The sequence below is a fragment of the Trichosurus vulpecula genome, chromosome 2, assembly GCF_011100635.1.
Source record: "Trichosurus vulpecula isolate mTriVul1 chromosome 2, mTriVul1.pri, whole genome shotgun sequence".
In the NCBI taxonomy this organism is placed as follows: Eukaryota; Metazoa; Chordata; class Mammalia; order Diprotodontia; family Phalangeridae; genus Trichosurus; species Trichosurus vulpecula.
The window spans coordinates 221,482,224-221,509,745 of record NC_050574.1 but is presented as its reverse complement, the minus strand read 5'-3'; the positions used below and the strand labels follow the sequence as shown (position 1 = coordinate 221,509,745).

At 38.0% G+C, this 27,522-nt stretch overlaps 1 protein-coding gene across 1 annotated transcript in view; it reads left to right on the top strand.

Moving 5' to 3' along the window:
- Positions 1–27,522, top strand: part of STK39 (serine/threonine kinase 39) — a 318,732-nt gene that overhangs the window by 199,389 nt on the left and 91,821 nt on the right. Inside the window, exons 11-14 of the mRNA XM_036747781.1 lie at positions 10,999–11,121; positions 11,259–11,288; positions 19,891–19,953; positions 23,166–23,233. Of these exons, the coding sequence (XP_036603676.1) occupies positions 10,999–11,121; positions 11,259–11,288; positions 19,891–19,953; positions 23,166–23,233 (284 nt within the window). The remainder of the gene's footprint in view (positions 1–10,998; positions 11,122–11,258; positions 11,289–19,890; positions 19,954–23,165; positions 23,234–27,522) is intronic.

Below are 27,522 nucleotides of genomic sequence, written 5' to 3'. Positions count from 1 at the left end.
GTGAATCCTCTTTGAAGGACATAGACAAGAGTCACAGAGGATGAAGAAGTGGAAAGGTGGCAAATTTGCACCATTGAATCAACTATCAGGAAATACATTGATGGTCAGAGGTCATCAAATTAACAGCATAATCTATAAAATCAGGACATATGCAGAATCCTGCTAGGGTGCTGCTTTAGGTGATTACCTCACTTAAAAGGTGTAATTCCTGAGAGGTGCTTTTCTGAGATAGACTTGTTGATTATATGATTCGAACCTAACCAACCTGATACTTAGGCAGTAATCCACCCCTTATGATTTGGTTATGTGCCTCAACATGTAAGGTATAGCTATTACTGAGGACACATTAAGACACAGTAGTTCAAATAACCTCAGACATTTTCCATTTAGATGCCCTTACTATGAGACATTCTTTTTTTGTGACCTTGCAAGGCTTCAGTGTAAATATAGGATCTGCTAGGATCAATGGAAGCAAAAAATTGGCTATTCTTGTTCTGCCAAGTAATTTAATCCATCTCCCACCCCACATAACTCTGTGGTTTTCATGATTTCTATTTTGTCCTGTATTTGTGAGAACATTCCTATTTTCAATGAATTCTACTCTCATCTGACCACAGCTGCATGTAGATAGATGATGGCTATGGTTTTTTTTTTCCTTCTTTTCCTCTCATTCCTCTTAATTCGATTCCCTCACAGTCGGTCTTTTGCTGTAGATTGCAATATGCTGAGCAGCCTTTCAGATGGGCTCTGTTCTCCATTATCAACCATTTAGTTTTCCTTTTTCTTTTCTCATTCATTTTATTTTTCTTAGCAAGACTGAAAGTTCCCATCCCCCGCCTCCCCGCCATTTTATTTTTTTTTTTAATAGCTGAAGTTATAGATCCATTTGGCGTCCAGTTAGGAGGAACTTTAATACAATAGCAGCAAAAGGGGTTGCTACTTTTTTGTTTCCAAGTACTTACCATTGTTCTTTGTCAACTTAACTTGGTAAAATGACATAATAGAGGTTTGATGGGACTAGAAAATACCCAGAAATGTAGTTATTATTACTCTATGGTTTGTGCCACTGCTTCAGAATATTGCTTAACCTTTGAATAGTCTATTTTATAGCATTATTCTTTCAGACTGGTTTCCAGAGTAACAAAACTCCATTATAATTATTTGAAGAGCAGCATTTATCAAGTTGGGATTTTGTTTTTTTTACACTAAGCAGTTATATGTATGATAGGGATGCAAAAAGTATGGTCTTTACTAAAGCTATTCCAGACTTTTGAATGATTATTTTTTCATTATACTAACTTGTGTTTTTACAGTTTTTAGTAAGTCTAATTGTCAATAGAGTGTTTTTAGACCCATATTTCCTTACTTTATCCCTTTATATTCCACCAGAAGGAATGATGAAATTCAGCAGACTGAGTCATTTCCAAAGTATCTGAGAATTTAGCCATAGCTAGCTGCCTCACTATGGCTAATAGAAATGTATTTGTTTTAAAATTTCACTGTTTTACTAGGGAGAAAAGGGTTAGAGCAAGTTGTCGTGACAAAAGTGATTTGTCAGTAGGTCTGAGTATCCTGAGCAGTAACAGGGTCACATTCTATCTTGTGGAACCACCCATCTATGGAAAAGAATGCACTAAAGCCTCCGTTACCTGGCTCGTGTGGATAGTTGTTTGTTGATGTGTCATCCCCTGACTAGAATGTAACTTTCATGGAGGCAGGGATCATTTCTTGACTCAGCTGGGTTTTCCTTGCTACTTAATAAATTTGTTGAGTGAATTAGAAATTTTCAAACAATAAAAATGCAATAAATTACACTTCACACCAAAACTGTACTCACTTCAAGTGTATCCATTTTGAAATTATTAAGATACTTCAGGATGGTATAGTGATTCAAGGTCATTATTATGAATCAACTCTCAGGAAATAACTTCCATGGTGTTTAATAGAATGGCAGAAAAGAGAGGGTTTACTGCCATTTGTTTTCAGCATGCTATACGTTAAGGTCTATCTTTTAGCATCTTAGAGCTTCTTCCCCCTTCTGCTTCTCTCTCTCTTACTTCCTAAAACTGGTCATGTGAAGTCTTGTGTACATAAAGAAAAACAGCTGCATGGTGTGCTCATCAGAACAACCAAACGCTAAAGGTTGCTATGTCTGTGTTAAGAAAATTCGGCACTTGATTTATAGAACATCTTGACTAGTTGAAGGATCAGATTATAAAGGCCCATACACCAGTGTTAAGCTAGGTAGATGCTTCAGTGTTACTTCTTCTTCTGAAGAATACAACGTTATAAAACCAGAGACCCAGAAATACTGTGAAAGAGTTGGAAAATAAGTAGTTTACTGAGTTTAGAGTATTAAAGCATGATTATTTTTCTCAAAATTAGCTCCAAGGAGTTTGTATGGTCTCTGGTATTGTGTATTTTCAAAACACTGGTCTGTGAATTATTTTTATGTTAGAGTAATGTGAAGGCCAATGTTCTGTATTCTTAAACTTTTAAAATAATAACAACTTAGATGTAAAAGTTTTAACAGCTTCAAACCATTATAAATGCAGACATTATGTCATTAGACCCATAACCAATTTGCAAGATTTAAGCTTGCATGTTTATAATAATTTGCTCATTTGCATGGAGGAAGTCATAATTTTAGTTTCTTCTCTCTGTGTTGGTGAGCCAGTCTCCTTTTATTGTAGGATTGAAAAACCTTGTTGAAGAGCCAATTGGTAGACACATATGTGTCCCCCATCTGGCTTTAAAGGACGTGGCCTAGAGAAAGGGAAGAAAGTTAATTTCCCTATTTAGGATTGCAATATACATCAAAGTAATACAATTACATTTTCTTCCTTGTCTTTTGGATTGGTGGTGCATAGAGAAGTCTTTCTAACCTTGCTGCTACCTGCCATTTCCAGAGAGAGAAATTTTTGAGATTGTAGCTATTCCTGGGTATCATATAAATTAGACTCATCTCCCTGAAAAATAGTTTGTGTGTGTATATATATATATATATATATTACAGTGTGTGTATGAAGTGACTGTATTGTTTTGTATTTTTTCCCCCATCTGGGCAAATGAGAATGGAATTCATTCTATTATGTTCTGGTCTTACCAATGAACAAATTGTTTAATAGAAGAAATCCAATTTAACAGTAATGCATTCAGAGTTCCAAAAATAAATAATTAGCACTTTCAACATTTCTCCCCCACCTCCTGGGATGTGGGGGGAAGGAGGTAGGGAAGTGGGAGCTTGGAAAGAGGTACAATTTAGTGTTGTGAAAAGAGCACAGGATACCTGATGTTAAGTCTCTACTTATTAAACATGTCAGTTTGGTCAGGTGACTAAAATTTTCCGAGACCCTTGGTTTTCTATGATGTAAAACTTGCAAAACTTAGATCACAGGTTTGTTGGACATGTAAAGCACTTTATAAATCTTAAATATTTCAAAAGATCTATGATCTCTCCAGTGTGGTTATTCCTTTTATAGAGAAGATCGCAACCCTTCCTAATCCTGTCTATTCTCATCTGTGTCTTAACATAAATTGTAAAGGATTTCCCCAAGGAGTTAGAGAATTTCACCTTTTAAAAAATATTTTGTGTGCACTAGTACAGCATTTTGGCTGCTTATTAGTTATCCTTCACTTCTACTACGTGGCCCTTGCCACCCTCTTAGCATTATTCAGTGATGTTTATTATATCATTTCTTCCACGCATGTTATCATTGGTAATGTGCTGCAATTTTTACACCCATCATGTCTTTTTTTCCATTGCCCTTTGAGTTACCTGTAATTTTTATTCTTCTGAGATAATAATGTTCCATGATTCACAGTCATATAGCATCATTCAGTGTTTAAAAAAAAAAGATGCGTTTTTGAATAATTGCTGTGCTGTTAACCAAATTCAATGGAAGTCATGTCAACAGTGTGCCAATCACTGTGCAAACCACTGGGGATACAACAGAAGGCAAAAACAGTCTCTTCTGGTCACTGAGCTTCCCTGCCTCCTTCCTCCTGGTTCACTGACCATACGCAATATCTGTCCCAGATAGATCTCTGTGTATATGTGTATAAAGAGGCTGGGTCCACACGCAGCTCAGCTAACTTAATGGACTCTTCGTTGAACTTTGTCATTATTTGAGCAACATCCTTTCTTTATCTCCTTTCTAGTGTGGTGGTACAGCTAATCTCTTTTGAGTAATGATGGATTTTTACTGAGGAGGCCCCATGGTGTTTTGGGGCTTATTGTACCCAGCATGCAGTGATCCACAAACATTGTCTGGGGATCTTACTATCAATAGAGACTCTCTATTCTAGTTGAGCTTTGCACAGAATACCATCCATGGAACTGGCGAATACCATGGGTGAGCGTGGCTCCTTGCTTTATGCATCACTTGAGCTGCTGAAAAATAATTATCTTCATAGTTACGTCTTTCGTGGACTATATACGGATGATTCTCCTGTTTATCCAGCTCTCACCTCTGTCTTCACCTCCAGTCTTGTATCTCCAACTGCCTGTTAGACATCTTGAACTGAACATGACCAAAACTGAACTCCTTATCTTTCCCCACTGAGACCTCCCCAGCTTCCTTATTATTGTTGAGGGCACCATCATCTTCCAGTCACCCAAGCTCACAACCTCTGTGTCATGCTCACTTCCTTACTCTCACCCCCTATATCCAATCCGTTGCCAAGAATTGTCTATTCTACTTTCGTTGTCTTACAGATATATATATATATATATATTTATATTTATGTGCCTCTTCTCTCTTCTGACACTGCCACTGCCCTGCTGCAGACCTTTACCATCTCCTTGGTCTCCTTGCCACAAGCCTTTCTTTCAGTCTATTCTTCATTCAGTTATCAATGTGATCTTCCTAAAGCATAGGTCTGACTGTGTGCTGTCCCCCGTCCCCATTCAGTCAATTCCAGTGGCTCCTCACTATCTCCAGGGTCAAATATTACCTTTTTTTTTGTCTTTTAAACTTTTCATAATATGGCCTTTTCATACTTTTCCAGTCTTCTAGCAACTTACAGTTTAGTGGTGTGTGCAGTTCTCAGCATTTCCCCTGGCTCCTCTTCCCCCAGCCTGCCATGCATCTTGCTCTCCTTCCTCATCTTTGTTTCCTGGCTTCCTTTAAGTGAGTTTAAATCCCTCCTTCTGTAAGAAACCTTTCCTGATCCCCCTTAATACCAGTGCCTTCTCTCCAAGATTATCTCTAATTTATCTTGTCTTTGTTTTTATACATCGTTGTTTGCATGTTGTCTGTTGCATGTTGTGACTGTTTTTGCCTTTCATTTTATCCCTGGTGCTTAACAGTAGGTGTTTAATAAATGCTTGTTGATTGATTGACTGTGGCATTATCTTAATCAATGTTTGGTACATTCTTTCTTTGAGGGAAGCCTTTAAGGCTGTGAGCTTCTCTACTGATGTTATGTGCTTTTTTGGTCACAAACAAACAGTAAAAGCACAGCAGCATTTTTAAATTCTACATACATCCTAATCAAATTTGTGCTTGCAAAGATATGGTCTGTGAAATGTGAGGTGTTGTGGAAAATTTGCCTAACCCCTTCTGATATTTAGATAAATGTCTCAACCATTATCATTTTCAGTGTGTGCAGAAATGAAACAGCAGCCATAGAGTCAGAAGTAGCGAATACCTTCTTGTATCCCTGGTTTTTGGTAATAATAGTACTGTGATCTTTTTCATTCTTTTGTAGTCTTTTCCCTTTTGAAATAAATTCCCGAGTGTCTTTAAAGTCTTATCTCCAACTGAGATTTCCTCTGTATGTATTAATTTGTGCCCAGCCACTGTTCGCAAATTCCTCCTCTTAAGTCATGGCCATTTCCCTACTTGGTGCTGAAGTGGCAGAGCACAGATGTGGTTCTGCTGTCACTGATGACAAGAGAAGATTGTCATATGTACACTATGATCAGTTCCATTTCATATCTATTTATTTATTCTCTTTCCAATTTCATCTTGAAATGCTTTGGGGATCATCTGACCTAGATGAGCCTCATTCCAAGCTCTCTGCAGGCTCATTTTCTTCCAAAATCCTCTTCTCCACCACCACCTATTTTGTGAGGTAAAAATGTTGCTAGTTTTCCATCATCCTCTTCCATTATGCTTGACAGATGTATGTGTACTGGAGCCTGTTTCTGCCCTTGGCTGTTGTGTCTTTCCATGGCAAGTAGATTAAATGTCTGCCAGCTGAAGCAGTTTCTGGGCTCTCTTGATCTCTTTGTAGTGACTGTTTGCATCCATTAGACATTTCAAAGGAATGTTGATACTTGGTATCTTTACTTTTATTCATTTCCTGTATTTTGGAGTTGGCAGATGGTTTAAAGAAGTAGGGTTGGAGCTTTCTAATTGGATACTATGTCTTCTCATTTTTATCCTTCCTTCTAATGTGGTATTGCTTTTGACATTTGTTCTAACCAGTGGGTAATCTGACTGAACACAAGAAGTTAATTCTAAAATAACTGCTGCAATTGGTAGCCAGGCATTTCTTGTCTATTACGGTCATTTTCTTTTTCTTTTTCCTTTCTTTCTTTTTCTTTTTTTTATTTTTGGTGATAATATGCTTAGCATCTTTTAATGGTCACTTTGAAGAAAGAATTTCTTGATGTGTAAGCTATGAGACTTCTGAGTGAGTTAGAACAAATATTTGGCCTCTTTCATTTCTAGTTAACAAACTGTATTTTCCAGCTTTGGTTTTTTTTTTCTTTTGGTTATTTGTTTTGTATTGTATTGGTCTTTGTGTCCCTCTTCCCATTAAGTCACTGGGTGTTTAGTTATATATGGATTTAATTTTTGCTTGATCATCATAGAATTTTTCCATCATGTTCTCTGCCATAGAGTTGGTACATAAGCGTCTTTTGCTCATCACAGAGATTGCCCATTAAGATACTACAGTTTTGGTTAATATTTCTAAACTCTGCATTACCCCTCCTTCCTTTCTTCCTTCCTCCTTCCTTTCCCTTTCTCCACTATGTTACCATGGCACAGATGTAGAAGTTAATGGGGACATTTTGCAATTTTATCTTACATGGGTCTTTCCTCTGACCAAAATAATTCATCACTCAGTAACCTAATATTGAACCTCTATATTTATGCAGGAAGGTCCTTGGGCAATAAGGTTTAGAACTGGTAGTGTACCTGAAGTTTTTTTCTGCTTGATTGAAATTGTCAAAGCCTGTGCTCTCCAATGGTCCACCCTTCTAGAGCCCGTATTACCTCCACCCCACAGTGGATGGGGATTTTATAAACCTTAAAGCTCCATATAAATGGGAATATAAGATCACAGATTTAGAACTGTATGAGACCTTTGAGATCACTTTTCAGATGAGGGCCCATAGAGGCAAGGTAGGTGGCACAGTGGATAGAGCTCTGGGCCTGGAATCAAGAACAACTGAGTTCAAATCCATCCTCAGCCACTTAGCAGCTTTGTGACTCTGGGAAAGTCACTGAACCTCTGTCTATTTCAGTTTCCTCAACTGTAAATGGTGATAATATTATAGGAGCACCTGCAGATTTGCTGTGATGATCAAATAAGATAATATTTATTAAAATACCGTTTATCACTGTCTCCAGCACATAGTAGGTGCCACATGAATGCTCATTACCATCTTCCCTTGCCCCTTGTAGAGGGTGACATAAATTGTCTAAATTATAAGATTGGAAATAGGGAGGACTGGATCTGTGACTTCCTTCATAAAGCCCTCGGTAAGGAAATGCCTCTACTAATGCAGATTGGCACTTTCTTGGCAGTTTATAATCTTAGAAATTATTAAGTGGACTTGGCTAGAGTCTCACAGCTAGACTGTGTCAGTGGTGGAACTTGACTCAGTCTTCCTGGTGCCAAGGCTAGCTCCTCACTAAGCCATGCTGCTACTTTTCTATCCAAATTATTGATTTTTAAACTGTTTTTGTTTTTTATAAATTTCATATTTTTTAGAGCTTTCTGCGTCAACATTGCTTTTATGGAGGTGAGTTCTTGGAAGGGTTTTGCAAAAGATAGATATAGCTCTATAGATAGAGATATACACATATATTTAAATTAAGTTGGCTCCTAAGAGGACTCCTCTCATTAACTGGAATAAAAACTTGGTTACTCTAGCCCTGAAAAGCTCAGATCACTTTCTGGTTCATAGAAAGAACTTTTATAGTCAATTTTTGATTCTTCCCAGTGGAGAACAATGCCATACTACCTAGCCTGTAAATTAGAATACGCTCGGCTTCTCTTCCTTTTCTTCTTCCCCTCTCCCTCCCTCCCGCCCCCAGGTCCTCAAGTTAACAGAAGGTGTATTCAGACAGAGGTACAGTTAGTTAGTTACTGCTGTATTGTGGACACATTTAAACTGTTTTTTTACCTTATGCTAATCACAGTTACTGCTTAAAGTGCAAGTTCTTCTCCCTTTACAGTTGTAAACATTGACATTTTATTTTATCTCTTTAGATTTTAGTAAATAAAACTAACTGGGTAAGTCAGTACTGTAAAGAGTAAAACTAATGGAAATAGGTGGCCATTTTATTGGTTATAGATGATTGTACTTTGGGAAATAAAATGGTTCAATCCCTGCAAGAGAGATTTGAAGGGGAAAAGTGCAAACTAAATGCCAAGATTGGAAGCAGAGTTTTGTTTGTGGTTGTTTTCCTTCTCTCTCTCCCCCTCCTTCTCCTCTCTCTTCCTCTCTGTAGTTCTCCTTTCTTTATATGGTGTTTTTGGTGGGAACTTGAGGAACAATAATCAGTGTCTTTGGTTTTAATTCAATTCAACAAACATATATTAAGTCTGTACTAGGTAGAAGGTGTTAGGTAGGTGATTTCTTGTTTGTGCTGAAACTTTCCTGTGTGATGTGAATTGGCAACTTGTCTATTATCTTGTGGAACCATAGATCTCGGAGTATTGCCTGGGGGCCACTATTTGCTAGATAGGATTCCTGCTCACCCCACCCCCCACCTGCAGTGAATGTTTACAGGCAGGTATTGAACTCAGGGCTTACCGACTCCAAAGGCTAGATCTTTATTTCGTGGCTGCAAAGGTGGGGAAAACATCCCTACAATCCAGAAGCTCAAATTACATCGGAGGCATAATTTCATTCTGTTTCTGAAGCGTTATTTACAGTTATTTATACCGGTGGAACAGAAGTTTCTTGAGTTTGGGACTGTTAGTGTTCTTTGTACCTAAGTGCATTGCATCTCTAGGGTACCTGATGTTTGTTGAAGTGGAATGGACTTGGTTCCCATACCTAAGTAGCAGTCGGTATAGTATTGTATTATGTCACTTAGTGGGTGCCTTTCAGTTCTTCTATTTGATTGTAAGCATTGAAGTATTTTTTCATGTTGCTGTCAAGACATAAGTTCTCAGCTTTAAGACTTTTTCATAACCCAGTTAATTTAACTGTACAGTTCAACGGCAACAAAACACTTTTTCATCCATAGCTCTCTTTTCATTGCCTTTTAAATAAAGCAATGTTTTAAAATTTTTAAAGTTCATTTCAGCATTTCTTTTACAGTAGTTTACCTCACTATCAAGAAGCCCCATTAAAATCACTCTTTTTGGACTAGGGTTTTACAGTGCCCCTGACTACAAAGAGAAAAACATTTCACCGGGTCATAAGAGGTGTTTTACATTAAGACCTAATGTGCCTTAAAGGTGGGGGAGGGGTAGGTGGGATTTTTTTTTCTTTTACACATAAAAAGTATTTATACTCATTTTTAGAAGCCATGGATAATTAATCTGGCTGCTTTTTAACTTTCAGTGGCACAACAGTGTTAGAACTCAAATTCCCAAGCTCCAGTTAATTGCTTTCTTTTCCTAGACCCTCATACTAAATCAGACTTGGAACCAGCTGCTTCTGTTCTGTACCTTAGATGTCAAGTCGAGCTAACATGTAGAAGTGTTAACCTTGACCACAAATGGTTTAATGCTTTTGTTAGAATTAAAGAATCTACTTTGAAATAGTCCAAGGTGGGGTGGGGTGAGGGTAGAGAATGATTTTTCTACATATATTCACATAATTACATGAATCATTGACTGTTGGCATGTACCTGCTAATCACATGGCTTCTTGATTTTTTTTTCTTGCACAGAATACTTCAGAACTAAAACTTCATTCTAAATCATCTCTTCTTCACCATGTTCCCACCGCCCCCCTTTTTTTTAAGTTTTGCCATTTCAGCTATAAGGCCTTTGGAAAGTATGTGCTATGGATCACTCTTGCCTTACAATAATTTGAGATAATTAAGAAAGGCTGATTATAATCCAAACAGCAGTGTGGTTGCTGATTATCATGCTGTGTTCCTAGCAATCTCATGAGTCTCATAAATGCTACAAGGTGTGTTAAGAATAGTCTGATGCTGTTTTGTTTTGCTCAAGTAGGCTGAGCAGAATCCTGGGAAAACAAGCATGATGTCAGGTTCTGAAAAAGAGCAAGATGGCAACCGAAGGGTATTTGATTTTTTGATTTAGGATTTAGACCACCGGGTGCTCCTAGTGTGCTTTATTAGGCTGCCTGATTTACATGTATTTGCCCTGTCAGCAGTATGTTGCTTGCATGCATTTTCTTTTGTATTTCTGACTCTTTCCATATGGCATTGGATGTGCAGTCATTTGTACATGTGTTTAATTTGTTTTTAAGAGAGTATAAGGGCTTGACTTTATGTCATTTCCTTTATATTTTCTTAAGTCTCCTTCATCTTCCAAAATGTTTTGTTCCGTTCCTTAGTAAAATAGGTCCTCCTGTGACACTCCAGAGAACAAAATATTTTCTGAAGAGGTGGAGTCCTGAGTAGTGTCAGACTGTGTGTGGTCCTTTTAAATTTAAATCAGCAGTTAGTTGCCTATGAATGCATAACCACCTATATAATTGCTGGGGTGGGTTATATGCCAAATAACCAAGTAGATGTGTTAGTGAAAGCTTTGTCAGTGTATTTGTGTCTGTGTGTGTGTGTCTGTGTGGCCAAGAACGACTGAAGAGCTTCTGTGTGTTATATTTTAATAGGTTAGAAGGGTTCCTGGATCCAGTGGTCATCTTCACAAGACCGAAGACGGAGACTGGGAGTGGAGTGATGACGAAATGGATGAAAAGAGTGAAGAAGGAAAAGCAGCATTTTCTCAGGAAAAGGTATAAGGCAGTTGTTTAACTTGGGGTTGACACTCATAGCAAAGGAGAACTGGTTAACCTGTGGTATTTTTGTTTTTGTGGTATTTAAATATGACGTGTTAGCTTTTGTGCATTAACATTGGATACTTGTTTTACAGTCACGAAGAGTAAAAGAAGAAAATCCAGAGGTGAGTTGTTTTCCTTTGTTCTTTATCTCACTCCTGTCCTGCCCCTTTAAATATCTATCCAGGACTAATCAGTTAGAGAAAAGACTTTGAAGTTTTGAGTCTCTACTTGAAAGACAACACAAAATGCAAGGTAAAATTTCATCATTTTTTGTCAGTGGAAAGTCACTAGTTAAAATGTCCAGGAAAATTCATCCAGAATTCACTGGTCTTGATCTTTTAAGTTTCCTATGAGTCTTGGTTAGGCAAGGGAATACTCTTTTATCAGTAGCTTCTCTTTGAGAATTGGTCATCTTTTGATCAGCTTTCACTTTGGATTCTATTAACTTTCCCATTTCCTAGTGACTAATGATGGCTATGTTTCAAAGGAGTTGGTAACTCTCTAAGAAAGAATTTCTGCCTGTTAGAATAGATGTTTGATATTGTACAGAACTAGTCATTAATATGTGTTTATGGTAAAATTAAATAAAAAGGAAAATAGCCATCATGTTTACATATAACTCGGCATCCTTCATTCTCTTTACACTTGGGAACTTATCAGGGGGAATGGGCCAGTCCCTCAGCCCTCTACTATTACTTTCCTATACTGTTTGTTTATAATTTCTTTTGTAACTACTGGCTGTAGTTTTGTGTGTCTGCCCTTTCTTTCTCCACACCTAAATTGGATCTGACTGGTCTCTTCTGTGTACCTTTCCATTGAACTGCCTTCCCACCTCCTGCAGATAATTTTTCGTCTATATTTATCCTATAATTGATTTGCTTTCCCTGTCCCTCTCCCAAGCATGAAAATAATTTCTAAACATGAAAATAATCTTTCTTTCATCGGGGACAGAATCCTGCTTTACAATGTGTGATGGTCCCTGTGCTTTTAGTAACTTAGGTCACATTGGGCATAAAGGCTGATCTCTTTGAGTTATTGTGAATACTTCCCTATGCTCTGCCTGCTTTCTCATTTTTGCCTGTTATTTGACCCCAGAGTCACAGATGAAAAACTATTGTTGTTATAAAGCTATAAAAAAATAGCCTAGGAAAGAAAATGGTTCCAGTATCAGTTTTGAATCAAACAACCATTACTAATGTACTGTAAGAACTTGACTGGCTGATATTTAATCTTTACATCACTGGTGCAGACTGATAGGTATGTGGTTTTTTTCTCATGAAGATTGACAGGTATGTTATAGTACCATTTGAAATAGCTCTTGGGGTTTTAGGGGAAAAAAAAACTGGGACAGTAATATCATCTTGCCAGGAAGGCTTTACTGCCTTGAAATAAAAAGAGACACACTAACTGAATGGTCTCAATTAACCAATATTTTAACCTATTGGAGTAGATTTTAAAACACTGGTTATTTAGCTCTCTGCCTAGAAGACATCTTTGATTCCCTAGCATGGTGTCTGCTTAGAGGTCTCATTTTGTGATCAGTCTGTGATTCAGACATATTTTTGATAAGTCCTATGCTTCTGCTTTTAATTGTATATGTATTTTGGGTATCATCAGTTCTACCTAGTTTTAAGAAATTTGCAAAGGGAGCTCCATTTTGCTTTAATCTACTGCTCTAACAAAGTTTCTTATTGCGTGCTCGCGAGTGCACACACACACACACACACACATGCACAGACACACGCACTCCATTTTGGTGATGTGGTTAAGTGGTTCTTCCCAAAATGGTATGGCAAAGGGTTAGGAACATTTCGGTATCAGCAGTGTCAGAAAGGATCAGTCAGTTAAGCTGCATGGAGTACAAATAGATGTGGTTTTTGGGTGCTCTGATCTTGTAATGTACATCAGGCATACAACTGCTGTTACACATAAATACATCAGAAAGATTCTAGAATTAAAACCTCTATCTTTGTCATCTCACTTGTTCCTCAGAACAACCCATGTGAGGTAGGTGCTGTTATTATCCCCATTTTACAGATGAGGAAACTGAGGCTCAGAGAGGTTGAATGTCTTGCCCACGGTCACACAGCTAGTAAGTGTCAGAGGTGGGATTTGAACCCAGTTCTCTTCTGACTCCAAGTCCAGCACTCTATCACAACACTACAGTGCATGTCATCAGTACCTGAGTGGTTTGTCTATCAGGTGTTCACGTCATTTCTAAGCCAAAGGTAAGCATGGAGAGCACAGGTAAATGCATAATTTTGGTGCAAGAAAATTCAGGACATCTGGATGAAGTGAAGTCAGAAAGAGCGTTTTGTCTGCTAAATGGTCTTTCACAATCTGATGAAGGAGAGAGAGTGAGAAAAGCTGCTCAGTTGTTATCTAGGGGTTGGATAAAATTGAAAAGGCTGAATGACTAGTTAGGTAGCCCTCGTGGTTATGTCTAAGACTTTCTCCATAAATGATACGCTCATAGGAGCTAAGCTAACAAGGGGACTTGGAGGCCCCTTAGTCTAACCCGGTGTGGTGGAGAGAGCGCTGGACTTACAGTGAGGAAGATCTTGGTTCAGATCCTTCCTCTGCCACTTACTACTATGCAACCACAGGCAAGCCACTTAATTTCTCTGAGCCTTGGTTTCCTCATGTGTAAAATAAGGAAAATAACACCTATAGTACCTTTTAGTACAGGGTTGTTAGGAGACTGAAATACAGTCATATCTGGTAAGCTTTTTACAAACCTTAAAGCACTCTATAAATAGTCAAAATAACAGTGCATGTGAGCACATATGCATGCATGTGAGCACATATGCATGCATGTGTGCACATGCATGCACATGCATGCGCGTGCGCGCGCACACACACACACACACAGTACCTGAACAAGAATTCCTTCTATAGCATGTACAAGTAACTATTCTGCCTCTCAGTAAAGGCTTCTACTTAGGTAGAACTCTACTTAATGAGATGATATTACACCTTTTAGACAGCTCTAATCTTTGGGAAAATTTTCCTTATAGTCAACCTACATCATGTCAGTAATTTCTACGTATTATTCCTAGTCTGCCCTCTGGGGCCAAACAGAACAAATTTTATCTCAACCTTTCCCCATACCAGCTCTCAAAATCCTTGGTTATAGCTACAAAATCCATATTTCCTCTCCCAAAGTCTTCTACGAGCTAAAAATTCCCAAGTACTTTAATTTATCTTCACATGGCAGAATTTTAAGGCTTTTTAAAACATTCTGGTTGTCTTCTCCCCAAACTTTCCAATGTTCTTCCTAAAGTGTGGCACATAGAGCCGAACCTAGTAGTCTAGATAAACTACTATCTATTCATGTCTATTTTATGCTCTAAAGTTAATTTTTTTTGAGCCTACATGTAAGACTTTTATAGTCATCTTCTTCTACCTTATTAGATTTGGTCAGATATTTTTATCTTTTGAGGTTATCTTGAATCCTGCAATAATCCCATAATCAGCAAATTTGTTAAATTTGCTATAGTAATAATCATAACAATAGCATATAGCACTTTAAAAAGATTTGTCAGAAGCTTTACGTATATTGTCTCATGTGATCCTTACAGCATCCCTAAGAGGTAGGTACTGAAGCTGTTTTTAGTCTCTGAAGAAACCCTAGTGTAAGGGGTTAAGTGACTTTCAACCCACATCTTTCTGAGTCCAAGTGCCCAACATTTTATCCAACATACCAGACTGCCTCTACCGTAGACATTTATAAAAATGATAAGTGCTTCAGAGTCACGCCCAGATCCCTGGAATGCTCTACTAGCGATTGCCTTCCAAGTTAGCTTTGAACTTCCAGTGACAGCTCAGTCATTCATTCGGTTCTGAACATAACTATAATTTCATCTAGCTTTGGCTTTGTATCTTTTCTACAAAAAATTAGCTTGAAAGGCTTTGTAGAATGCTTTGCTGAAGTGTAGGTAACACACATATATGTAGGTATTTACAGCATTATCCTGATTTACCGGTTCTTTGGTCCTTCCCACCCCTCCCCCCGCCCTGAAACAAGTGGCCTGTGATCATTTCCCTTTCAGTTTTTGAAAGTCCAGACAGCATTCATCCTTGCAGTCTTGTAGCATTTCTCTCGTTCTTCATGTGCTTTCAAAATCTTTGGCAGTAACTCATCATTCACATTTTCCTGGTCCCTTTAGTACCTTGGGATATAGTGCAGCTGAGCCTGGTGACTTAGAATCATCAGGGGCAGGCAGGTGCACTTGTATTGTCTCTACAGAATGTTCCTTTTACCCCCAAGATTCACGTCGTTTCTATTTCAGCTTCCTCCTTCATGCTGAGCATCTTGTCCAAAAAAAGGAAAAGAAAAGAAAAGCAGCTTCATTATTGCTTCCTTCACCTTTTGAAGCATGCAGCTATCGTTAAGGCAAGAGAGGAAATTACTAGCTGATCTGCTTTTGACAGAGTAAGAGTTCTAGATTTCCAGATAATTGAATTCCATCTTTACCATATCATTCCTCCATGGCAGCCCTGTTCATATTTCTAACTAGAACTCTGGAGTGTACTGTGGTGACAATATTATTATTACTGCTGTTAGTCTTTGTCCAGATGCTCTCTGCCATGCTTTTCCCTCCCGCACCCTATTCTTGGATTTCTTCACATTAGTTTATCATCTTACAATGATATTCTATCCCACTCTCCCCCATCCCTAGCTTGTTTTCTTTTAAAAAAAAAAGTATATTCTTCTAGAACCAACCTTCCAGTCATGGGTCCCATCCCACCAATTTTCTGTGATACAGTCGAGTTTGCCTTCTTGTATTAGTATCTCCAGTTTACCTTACTTGTTAGTTGTACTTAGTGAATTTGTCTATAGTGATCTGAAACTGTGGAGTTTGTGGCTGGCTTATTCCTTGGTTTTTTGTCTTTTGTGAATTTCTGGGCATCTCCACTTCTATTCTTTATTCATTGTAGCCACTATCTGTGACACCTAATTTGGTAAGTTTTCATAGACAGTTTTTTCCCTACCCTTTCCTTGTCAGTTTAGCCTTTTCATTAACTTGGAAGACCTTTTGCTTTTTGTTTCTCAAATCTGCCTTTCTTTTGTGAAGTTCTTTTCTTTAACCAAGAGCAGTGATGGAAAAAAAACCACTTCTGCCCTTAAGGTCTTCACTTTCTTGCCTGAATCAAATTCAGGAGCATCAGCTTCTCACTATCAAGTATGGATTTATTCCTTTTTCTCTCTTCTAAGCATAAGAGATGACAATGATGAAAAAAACAGGAACTGTATTTCTAACAAGATTGTTTTAGCATTTGCATTGGAAAGAACAAGACACTGAGGTTATAATAATAGCAGGTTTACAAAGTCTTTTAGGTACATGGCCTTTCTTATTTGATCTTTACAACCCTGGATATAACAAATTATACCCATTTTACAGTTGAGAGAATTAAAGTGCAGTAAAAGTTAAATCACTTGCCAAAATTCATACCACTAGTGGAACAAGTGTTCACACCAGCTGGTCAGGTGTTCTTTCTGCTACAGCACGTGATTCAATTTGAGGAAAAGGAAATGGTCCTTTCATTATTGCTTTATCTTGTCCCCTTTAGGTGATGCTTAGTGTGATGTGTGATTAAAGAAAAGTAACATTTCTTTGTTCAAGGAGTTGTTTTTGAAGGCCTGGGAAAGCACAGCGAAAGGTATTTGTTGATGATATTCAAAAAAGTACAAAATAGCCCATTATCTCTCCTAGCCATGAGGACCTGTACTTTCTTGCTGTTATTTGCAATTTGGAGGGGCTGGCTAATAGCTATAGGGCTGAGGACCGTGTCATCCACATAGTGATGGGGAGCAGGACTGGACTTGTCATTTCATTAGTATAGGGATCTCTCAGGTGACATAAGTTTACCACTGTGTCTCTCTGCACCTTAGTATTGTCTTGCTTGGGACACTGAGAAGCTAAGAGTTTGCCCAGGGTCACTCGGACAGTGTGTGTCAGACTCAGGCCCTGAACCCAGGGTTCTCTGGCTCCAAGGCCAGCTCTTTAGCCATGGGTGCCCCTTAACTTGAACATAATAGACACTTAATGTAACAGTTCCATTAAATTAATTTAAAGTACAAGTTTTTACCAGTTCTGCATTTGTTCTTTGCTAAAGGGATATGAGATGCATTTTGATTCTAGTAACTACTTCCGTATGCTCCACATCCCTGTGAGGTCAGTGTTTCATAGCCCACATTCTCATTAAGGAGCACCCAGGTAAGCAGCACAGCACCCTCAAACAGCTGGCATTGTCCTGCACTCCAGAGTTCAGGATAAAAAACAGGGACAGTCTTTGCCCTGCATTAGTGAAGATCTGTGCTAACAGCACACCCTGACCCCTTCAGAAAATGAAGATGGACTTCAGGAGTCCCTTGTAAAAACTCTAGACATGTTCATTAAGTGGTGTAGAGCAAGGTGAACTGGTGTGGCAGTTACTCTCTGAAACCTAGTCATACCTACAATAGGTAACACAGAGTATTGTGTTTCAGGGGAGCTTCTTCTTTCAACTTCCACAGCTTGATTTCATGGGAAAAATTATTCAGCCGAGATTCAGGCCAAGTTTATTATTTGACTAAGAAACTGGAAACACGCTGAGGTTTAGTCAGTACTAATATTTTTTTCTAAAACATATGCGTTTTAATGACTACAAATGACTTTTAGATCCATGTTAGCTAATTCCATTTCTAATCAAAAAAAAAATTTTTTTTATCATTGATTACTTCCATCATTTTTCAAAGTTTTCTGTTTTCTCTGTATGTGGAAAATTTATTTTTAAGTTCAGATTTATTATGATTAACTAAAGTCATTAGAGTTAACTATCATATGTTATTTTTATAAGGCCATATTAAAAATGTGAGAGACAAAATAATATAGCTGGCCTCTCACATGTCCTGGCTGGGTGACATGACCCTGGACAAGTCAGTCATCTCCACCTTTCTCTAGGACAGTGAATCTTTAACACAGTCAGTTGCAGAAAAGGGGAAGACCTGAACTGGTACAGGGAGTTTGCTTATGTGGATTTCCTTGTAACAATTACATCACAGGACCAGTCCAAAGAGATTTTTTTTTAGTTTTGAATGTTCTCTTTACTAAGTAGAATTTTTTTTTTGTTAGAAATGGGCTGTATTTCTAAAATTACAAAGTTGAAAGATGGAAGTAATTCCTAGGCAAAAAGTTGACCTCACTTTCCTCCTTCATCTCTTTGGAAGCCTTTCCTCTTTGTAGGTACTTAACCTCCTCACAATTACCTCCTGTGCATAACCCAAATTCCAAAATTGTTGCCTTCTTCCCCCTACCAGAACACTCATTCCATCTAGTGTCTTTGCCCTTATTGAAGATTGGTCCAGCCCTCAAATTTATACTAAAATAGTTATAATTAATAGCTCAATATGTTTCCCTCCCTAGGATTATTTATATTTCAGAAGCAACTGCCAAGAATTGTCACTGCCTCAATCTCATCCCAAATGAGCATTTCAGGCACTGTGGCCGGCTTGGGGAGGGGGGAAGTGGAGGGAGGAGATTTTAGTGATGTGGCCCTTTGTGGGACTCCTCAGACCACTGCACACACCTGCTTGGCCTGTATGTGCCCCTCACCAGCAGCCAACAGATGAAATTGTGTACCTGTAGAGGCACTGCAGGAGCCAGGTAGACAAGAGTGGCCTTTTCTGGGTTTGTTTCAATGGAAAAACAGATTAAAACTCTCCTTTAACTTCCCGCAAATTAACGCAGCTATTCTCATTCATAAGTTATTTCTGCATTGTTCCAGGATTAGTCTGGACTTTGTATAGAAGTTTTATCTTATGAGACAAAAGGCAGAATTAATGGGAAATCCAGAATATAATCCAGTCAAGTACTGAGTACTAGAGCAATCTGCTAGATCTCCTTGGAATAAAAGGATTTAGCTACAGTGGTTCCATGACTAATTATAGGGTGTGTTCTTATCTGAAACTAAAATACTGTTTCATGCAGAATGAAGCAATTAGGCCTTAATTAAGGAGGTAGAATCTGAACTAAAAAGACACCTCAAGTGATCACATGCTTCTGTCCCATGCCTTCATGATAGTCAAATAACCATCTAATGTATTCAGGTCAATCTGTTGTCTTAGTCATTTTGAGTGTATCCAGAAAATAAAATTTTGCTTCCTTTCACTTTTGAAAACAGCTTAGATATAGAGAATCTCTTTTCTCATTGCTAATTGTGGCTTCTTGTGGAGTTCTGAGTCCTTAGAATTGGGCTGTAGAACAGAAGTCAGGAAAGTAGCACTGGAGAAGAAAATCACTTGAGTATTTTACTAGTGCCCCTTACCTTTCAGACTTTGAGGGGGAAATTCTGCACACCACTGTGGATCCGTGTTTCTCTGATGGGAAAAAACACATACACCAAAAAATCTACCTTTATATATGTTAGATCTTCCTTTTGATACGTTTTCAAGGTAATGATTAAAGGGTCTTTACAAAGGTTCTGCTAAGCAAGCATCCTTTAATTTAGGATCCTTTAATATTTTATCAGATTATGCCACAAGTAACATGCGTTTTATGGCTTGTTTCCATGTATGTCAAACAAAACCTGTTTTCTGTCACTCATTTGTTTTCTTAATTTCTTTACCTTTTGAAAATAGTAGTTGTGTTTCTGATCATTAAGACTTGATCATCATCAGATTGACTTTAATGTTATAAATTTGGTGCCTTTAAGTACTCTAACACATTACTTTTTTGACAGATCACAGTGAATGCCAGCAGTATACCTGAGCAGATACAGTCACTTTCTATACAGGACTCTCAGGTATGTACCTGCACTGTTCATTTAAATTTGGGATACTTTGTAGAAGAATCTTCAAGGACACCAGTACTTTTTAGTAAGGAGATTTTATAACTTTAAAACAATGCTTCCAAATCACGGGCTTGTAAATGTTCTGGTTTTGAATAAAGGGAGTGTGGGAGAACAATTGTTGTCTATCATGGCCTATGGTCCTCCAAGCAAAAATAGATTCCTACACTCCTTTCAAAATTGCTAGTGTTGTATGAAATAATAGAAGGAATGAAAATAGCAAAAACATGATGCCATATTCCAACCTTGTAACTCATGACTAATTAATAAATAATGGGATTTTTTTTTCACTGTTTTGATCTTAGAGGAGAATACTGATCTAGGATCCTGATTTTCACTTACTCTTTATTATTGCTTGATTCCTTGTTAGCAAACTTCACAAGCTGTTTTCATCTCTTCTACTTTTACTTTTAAAACAAATGTCTTGTATGACTTCCTAGACCCTTTAAAAATAATTACAGCAAATATCAGTTGTGTGAAGAAACATATATATTTACTTAAGAGCCAGTGCCATTTAGGGAAGAGAACATTACATTGAAGGTTTACTGTGATTTTGGGGAGACTATCTGCTACCACCTGCCGAAGAGTTAGGGTGGCACCTGGGCTACACACTGCTGATTTTTTACTTTGAAAATGGCAGATCCATTTAAAGTTTAAGTCACATTTACTATCCATAGAATCACATAACAAGTCGGCAGGGTAGTGCTGTGGAAAGTGGGCTGGATTGGTAACCAGAGGATCTGGTTCTGTCACTTAGCACTATGTGACCATGAGCAAGTCACTTACGCTTTTAAGGCCTCAGTTTCCTCATTTATAAGTAGGTAGATTTGACTGGAAGGTCTCTTTTAGCTATTAAATTTATGATACACTGAAATTTTGTAGGTGTGATAAGTCTTTGACATCATCATAGTTGGTGTTTCCCAACAGCTAATCCGTGGCAAATAAGGGGCTGGTCTTTCAAACTTTTACTACTTCTTAAAACCTATAAACATAGATTAACTTGTCCTTTGGCTCTTTGCCTTTTCCTTTTTTCCTGGTCCCTGTCCTAGAGGACATAAAAGCCCTCGAGGGAATTTAGATGTCTTATTGGTCCACAGAAGCCAGTCTTGTACCTGTTTAATGGGTGAGAAAATTGAGACCCAGAGTTATTAAACGATCTGCCTGGGATCACATTTAGTTACTTGGTGGCAGAATGGTTACTGCTATGATGACGATGATGACCACCACTACTGCTGCTCCCTACAACTATTACTACTCCCTAGTACTATTACTACTACATGCTATTTATGTAGCATTTTGAGATTTGCAAAGCATCTTACATATACTATTTCATTTGATCCTGTAGATGACCTTGTGAGATAGATTTTATTATCATCCTCACTTTACAGATGAAAAAACTTATTATAATGATAATGATAGCAATAATAAGAAGTAAATAACATCTCTATAGCCCTTCCTGTGTGCTATGCTATACTATGCTAAGCGTTTATAAATCTTATCTCATTTGGTTCTTGTAACAACCCTGGAAGGCAGGTGCTGTTATCATTCCCATTTTACAGATGAGGAAACTACGGCAAGCAGAAGTTAAGGTTAATGACACACAGTTATCAGATCAATTAAGAAAAATGTACTGAACGCCTTCTCTGTTCCAGGCACAGTATTTGGCAATGAAAATTCACAGACAAAAACCGAAATAGTCCTTACTTCCAAGGAGTTTTATATATTATAGGAGGAGCTAATGTGTAGCTATATAAATATTTATCAAATGATAATTTGGAGAGGGAGGCATTAATATTTTGGGGGACCAGGAAAGGCTTCAGAGGGGTGGTATTTAAGCTGAGTTTGGATGGATGCTAGGGATTCTAAGTCTGAGGTAGGGAGAGACTTGTCAGGTGTAGTAGACGTGGGAGAGGGAGTGCCGCATGTGAGAAACAGTAAAAAGAGGGCAGTTTAGCAAGAGCAAAGCATATATGACAGGGAGTTTCATGGAGTAGGATTGTGAAGATAGTTTGGAGCCATATGGTAAAGGACTTTGAACGCCGAATGGCGGGGTCTGTACTTGTTCCTAGAGGTAATAAGGAGCCACTGGACTTGACCAGACAGGGGAACATGGATTTGAACCTTGGCCTTCCTGGTTGTAAGTCTAGCACTGTGCTCTTCGCCGCTGTGTTCCCACAACTAGAACCCCTTATTTTCAAATTCCTACACTATTATTGCTACATACCATTCCTCTAGTGAACATTTTCAGACAAACGAGAAGTTTAATTGAATGATAAGTAGCTAGTTCCGAAGAACATATTGGCAGTGAGTAAAGGAAAGGCCAGGCAGCAGAGAAATGCATTCTTATAAATGGATGGCCTTTAAGGGAACAGTAATTAGAAGGATGGGATTTTGTAGGCAAAGTATCAGTGGCAGAGCCCCCATTTCAACAAGGGGTGAACAGAGTGACCAAGGATGATAACAGAGTTGGGTTTAAAAAAAAGGTAATACAATTTGCCTCCAGTATGTAGTAGTACAAATGGTTGTGTGCTTTCTGGTCACAGAAGGATTCACATGTATTACCTCATTTGGTTGTCACGATAACTGTCAGATAGGTTGCACAATTTATATTATCCCCATTTTATAGATGTGGAAATGGAACATCAGGGAAGTTAATTGACTTCCCTGGTACGTGTCAGAATTGGGACTTGAACTCTGGCTTTCTAATTTGGAATACAGTCTCTTTTACTGTGCCACGGTAGCTTTCCCATTTTGTCTTCCTTACTCGTCTCTTCCTCACTGTTCATGTTTTGAAGAGGAGATGTGTCCCATGTGTGAGGACAAGGACCACTTGGCAGCAGGCCAAGCATTCCTCTTTGAAGACACTACTTATTCTTTTGATGCTTATCTTCTCCCTTTTTGTTCCTGTCAAAGATACTAGAGAGTCAATTTTTTTTTCCATCCTGAAAATTAAGATTTTGTTTTGAAACTTCTATCCATATTTTCTGTGGACATTAGCAGCCCTCTATCTCTAACGCTGTATTTTGAGGGTAAATGAGATGGTGTATATAAAGTGCTTCGCAGGTTTTCAGGAGCAAAGTGCTACCTTAATTCAGTGAGTGGCGATGACACTATTCACTTATTTCCTGATATATCTTATAACACCTTGTACTCTTTTGTTTTTAAAGGGTCAGCCTAATATTAATGAAGAATTTACGGAAACTTCTTGTGCCGTGAATCTTGTTTTAAGATTAAGGTAAATAATTTATTTTTTTTTAAATGTTGCCCTTTGTCTTTAGAGTATTATTTCTTATCACCTCATTAAGTTTTCATGATATGAATATGAAATAAAAACGTTAACCTCTTTAATCTCCCAGTATGTCCAGCTATATGCAGTATTCTGTGAACTAATTGCTATCTTCTAATTGCTTACTAGAGAAGAAGAAAATGAAAAGCAGAATATGAATGTGACTTCAAGCTTAGTGTACCCTTCATTAAGGGTTTTTTCCCCCACTTCCTCTCTCTTCCTCTAGCCCCCCTCCCCCTGCAATGTAGGATCACAGTGAGAGATTTTTAATGAGTTTCTTTCACACTTCAGCAGTCAGTCTCAGACAGAAATAAACCATGGCTGTATTACAAGTTGCCTGCTCAGAACATTTTTCACTGGCAGGTTTGATCAGCCACTGTGGAGAAATGACAGATATATTTTGAAAGAACATTCAGTCTTCTAGGAAATAGATACAAATATGGTGCCTCTCCAGACTATGTGTACTCTTTGTAGTTATGTAGTGAATAGGAACTGCTGCATTTTAAGGAGCTTTTTAATAGAATCAAGTGTGCAGCTTGTAGTTCTTAAGTATTTTTGTGGTAAGTTCACTCTTTAAACATTTCATAAACTTTCCTCCTAAAATGACCAATTTGCAAAGGAGCAAAATGCTTTTCTCAATATATATGAATGTTCATCTTGTGTGTTTTGTGTGTTTGTGTTTGTGTTTGTGTATGTATCTTTAGTTATACATACATACACACATAGGTTATAGCTGTATAATATCTAGCTCTGTCTGTGGGTGTATGTATATATATATATTTACAGAGTGTGTAACATATACTATGCATATAGTATATATACAGACACATTTTTCATCCAAAGTATGCTTATCACTTTTTATAATAATCATTATCAAACATTACGAAGTCTCATGTAGTCAGTTAGTTAATTAGGTAAATAAAAAGATGAACTAAGTGTTTTTGGATGAGCAGTATTGTGTATCTTAAATTTAAAAAAAAAAAAAAAAAAAAAAAAAACAAAAAACAAAAAACCAAACCATTATGTCTTGAATGCAGATTTTTTTTGACACAGTGCATAAATGCACATTTATCCTTAAGGAAGGATTTTAGACAGTAATTTAAACTTTTAAAATGTTATTTGGTATGGTGACATGAGTTATGAAGCTTTTGATATTATCTGTATCCTGACGATATTTAGCTACAACCACTGTACAACATTAGCCAGTTAATGTCCAACATTAATTTGATGGTCCAGTGCATATTTAGTATAAATCAGCATGTCTTCTCTTCAAAGGAGAACAACTTAATTTGCCTCATCAATCATAAAAGATACAAACACAAAATCTAATCTATATCCAGAGCTTAGATGGGCATTTTGGTTTGCACTGAATACTGAACATCAACCAGTTTTTTCACTCCAAACACCATCAAGCTTTGTTGACCATATGCTGGAGCTATAAATACATAAATAACTTGAGTATATTTCCTTTCAGTTCGTAGCATACTTTCACATATGTTATGTCATTTTAATCTCATTACATTTCTACAGTTCAATTCTGTTGACTGCCTGGTATGTTCTTACTAGACATTGGGGCTAACAGTAGCCCTTGCTCTCAGAGAGCTTAAAGACAACTTTGAGATCCATAACAGTCGTGGAGATAAGTAAATACTAGGCAGTGTGAGGATGGACAAAGCATTAACAACTGAAGGGGAACAGTCAGGAATAAAGGAGAGAAGAACACCTTGAAGGAATATAAAGACCATCATCCAAGAACAATGGAGGTGGGGGACATTGAATGTTGAGTTCACAGAAGCACTGTTATACCAATTTGGCTGGAACATAGAGTATGTGAAGGAGCTAATGTGAACCAAAGTTGGAAAAGAGAGCTGGAGTTAAATTGTAAAGACATAAACACCAGGCTTATGAGTTAGCATTTTATCTAGAGGCAATAGAGAATGCCGATGCCTTTTGAGCAGGGAAGTAATGCATTTAGATCTGTGCCTCAGGAAGATTATTTTGTCAGCCATTTGGAAGGCAGATTAGAGAGGGGAGAGATTTTACACAGGGACAGTGAATAGGAGGCTATTGTCACAATCTAGGGGAAAGCTCACAAGAGATTGAATGACGGTGGTGGCTGTGGCATAGGTGAAAGGAGACATATGCAGAATGTTAAGGTGCAGTTGATACAGCATGGAAGCTGATTGAATGTGACATTTGAGAAAGAGGGAAGAGTTCAATGTAACTTCAGAATTACAAACCTGTGGTGTTGACTTTCTCAGAAAAAAGGAAAGTTTGAAGTTAGGGGTAGACATGGAAAGTTCTATTTTATATATGTGGAGTGTGATATATCTATGAGACAACTGGGTGGAGAAGTCTACTGGGTTGTTTGCTATATGGAAATAGAAGTCAGGAGTCAGGATAGGGCTGCATAAAGATTTAGAGACCATCAGTGTAGAGATGATTGTTGATTTCATACAGCTAATGTGACCAATCCAGTATAGTATGAGAAGAAGAAGAAAGAGAATATGGCTTAGGATAGATTATTGAAGTGCACACGTGCTAAGGGGTGGAAGATGGAAGATGACCTGCAAGGGAGACTGGAATGGCCGATCAGTAGGTAAAGGAGAAGCAGAGCTGATTTGCATCTTAGAATCAAGAAAAGTGAATAACTGGAGCAAAGGGTTCTCAAGAGTCTCACAGGTAGCCGAGAAGTCAAGGAGGAAGAAGACTGAGAAAAGGCCATTTGATTTAGCAGTCAAGAGATCACTGGTAATTGTAGAGATCATAGTTTCAGTTAGTGGTGGAGTTGGAAGCCTGATGGTAAAGAATGGGACAAAAAACAGAGCAGAAGTATAGGAACAAGATTGTGTATTTTATTTGTTCGATCGTTTTTAAATGGGAGAGACCTGGCTACAGTTATAGATAGGTAGGAAAAAAGAAGCCTTTAAGATTGATAGAAGAGAGACAGATAGACATTGGAGACACATTGGGCCCAGGATGCACTTGCAGCGGGTTAGCTTTAGGACAAGAAGAAAAGCCACTTTTTCTTTTAGAGACTACAGCCAAGGGGGAGATGCCAAATAAGATAATAGAGAGATTTTTCAATTTCGTAGTAGGAGAAATGCAGAAGCTCGCTTGAGTGGCCTCAATTCCCCATTAAAGCAAGAGGCTTTTACAGGAGTTCATTTCTCTTCCCCTTACCTACTAGTGTTTTCCCATATGAGATTACCTTGTCCCTGGTTTGTGTATGCCATATATATACTTACATATGTATGTCTCCCCTGTAAGCTCCTTGAGGGAAGGAACTTTCTGTTTGTTTGTTTTCCCCAATGTCCCTCATAGTGGGTGGAACACTTATTATGTGCTTAATTAAATGTTTACTTGCTTACTTGATTGATTGATGGGAGAGTAAGGTCTGAGGGAGACTCTGGGAGCTTCTGGAAAAAAAAAGGAGAATAACTTCTTTGACAAGGTGTAGTAGATAATCCTGGAAGAATGAAAGGCAGAAAGGCCCAGTTGGGATTAGATAACATAAATTGATAATGCACCCAGTTGGCATGGTTTTATAACTTCTTTCAGGGGGTGATTACAGAACATTTACATATAATTGAAGTGTCCCAGGTTTGAAGATGTTTAGGTTTTGAACAGTAATAGGACTAAGGGTTTCAAGTATAGAACTGGTTTATCTGTTGGAGCAGGACTGTGAAAAGCAGAAAGAGAACTAGAAGGATAGAACACCAGAACAAATCATCCTTGAAGTTGATGTCATGACTTGCAAATGAATTAGATTTAAGTGAGGGAGAGCAGTGCAAAGTCACCAGCCTCACACTCTGCTCCAGAGCCATCTGGGTCCAGTGGCAAGATAGAGATCAGGAGGACTGGAGATGGCCCTGGATACAGTGGGAGACCTTGGCTAAGGTCTTTAACAGGTCTCAGTTTGACTATTCAGTGATTAAGGCTAGGTAAAAAGGAGGCAGAGGATGGCCTCTTTTACCTAGTCAAAAAAAAAAAAGAAAAGAAAATCAATCTGGGAGGGGAAGACCCTCAGGGTTTCTGGCCAAAACAGAAACAATTGCTGTTTACGTGGATTCTAGCCATCAGAGCCCAAACAATGACCAAGTGAGGCTTGGGCTGGGACTCTCAATGAGAGTGCAGTGATTTGGGTTTAAGGCATGGTCCTTAAGAAAGAAATCTAGGTTGTAAGCTCCAAGATATCTTGGGAAGTTCCAGCAATCAAAATTTATATTCCTTTGGGC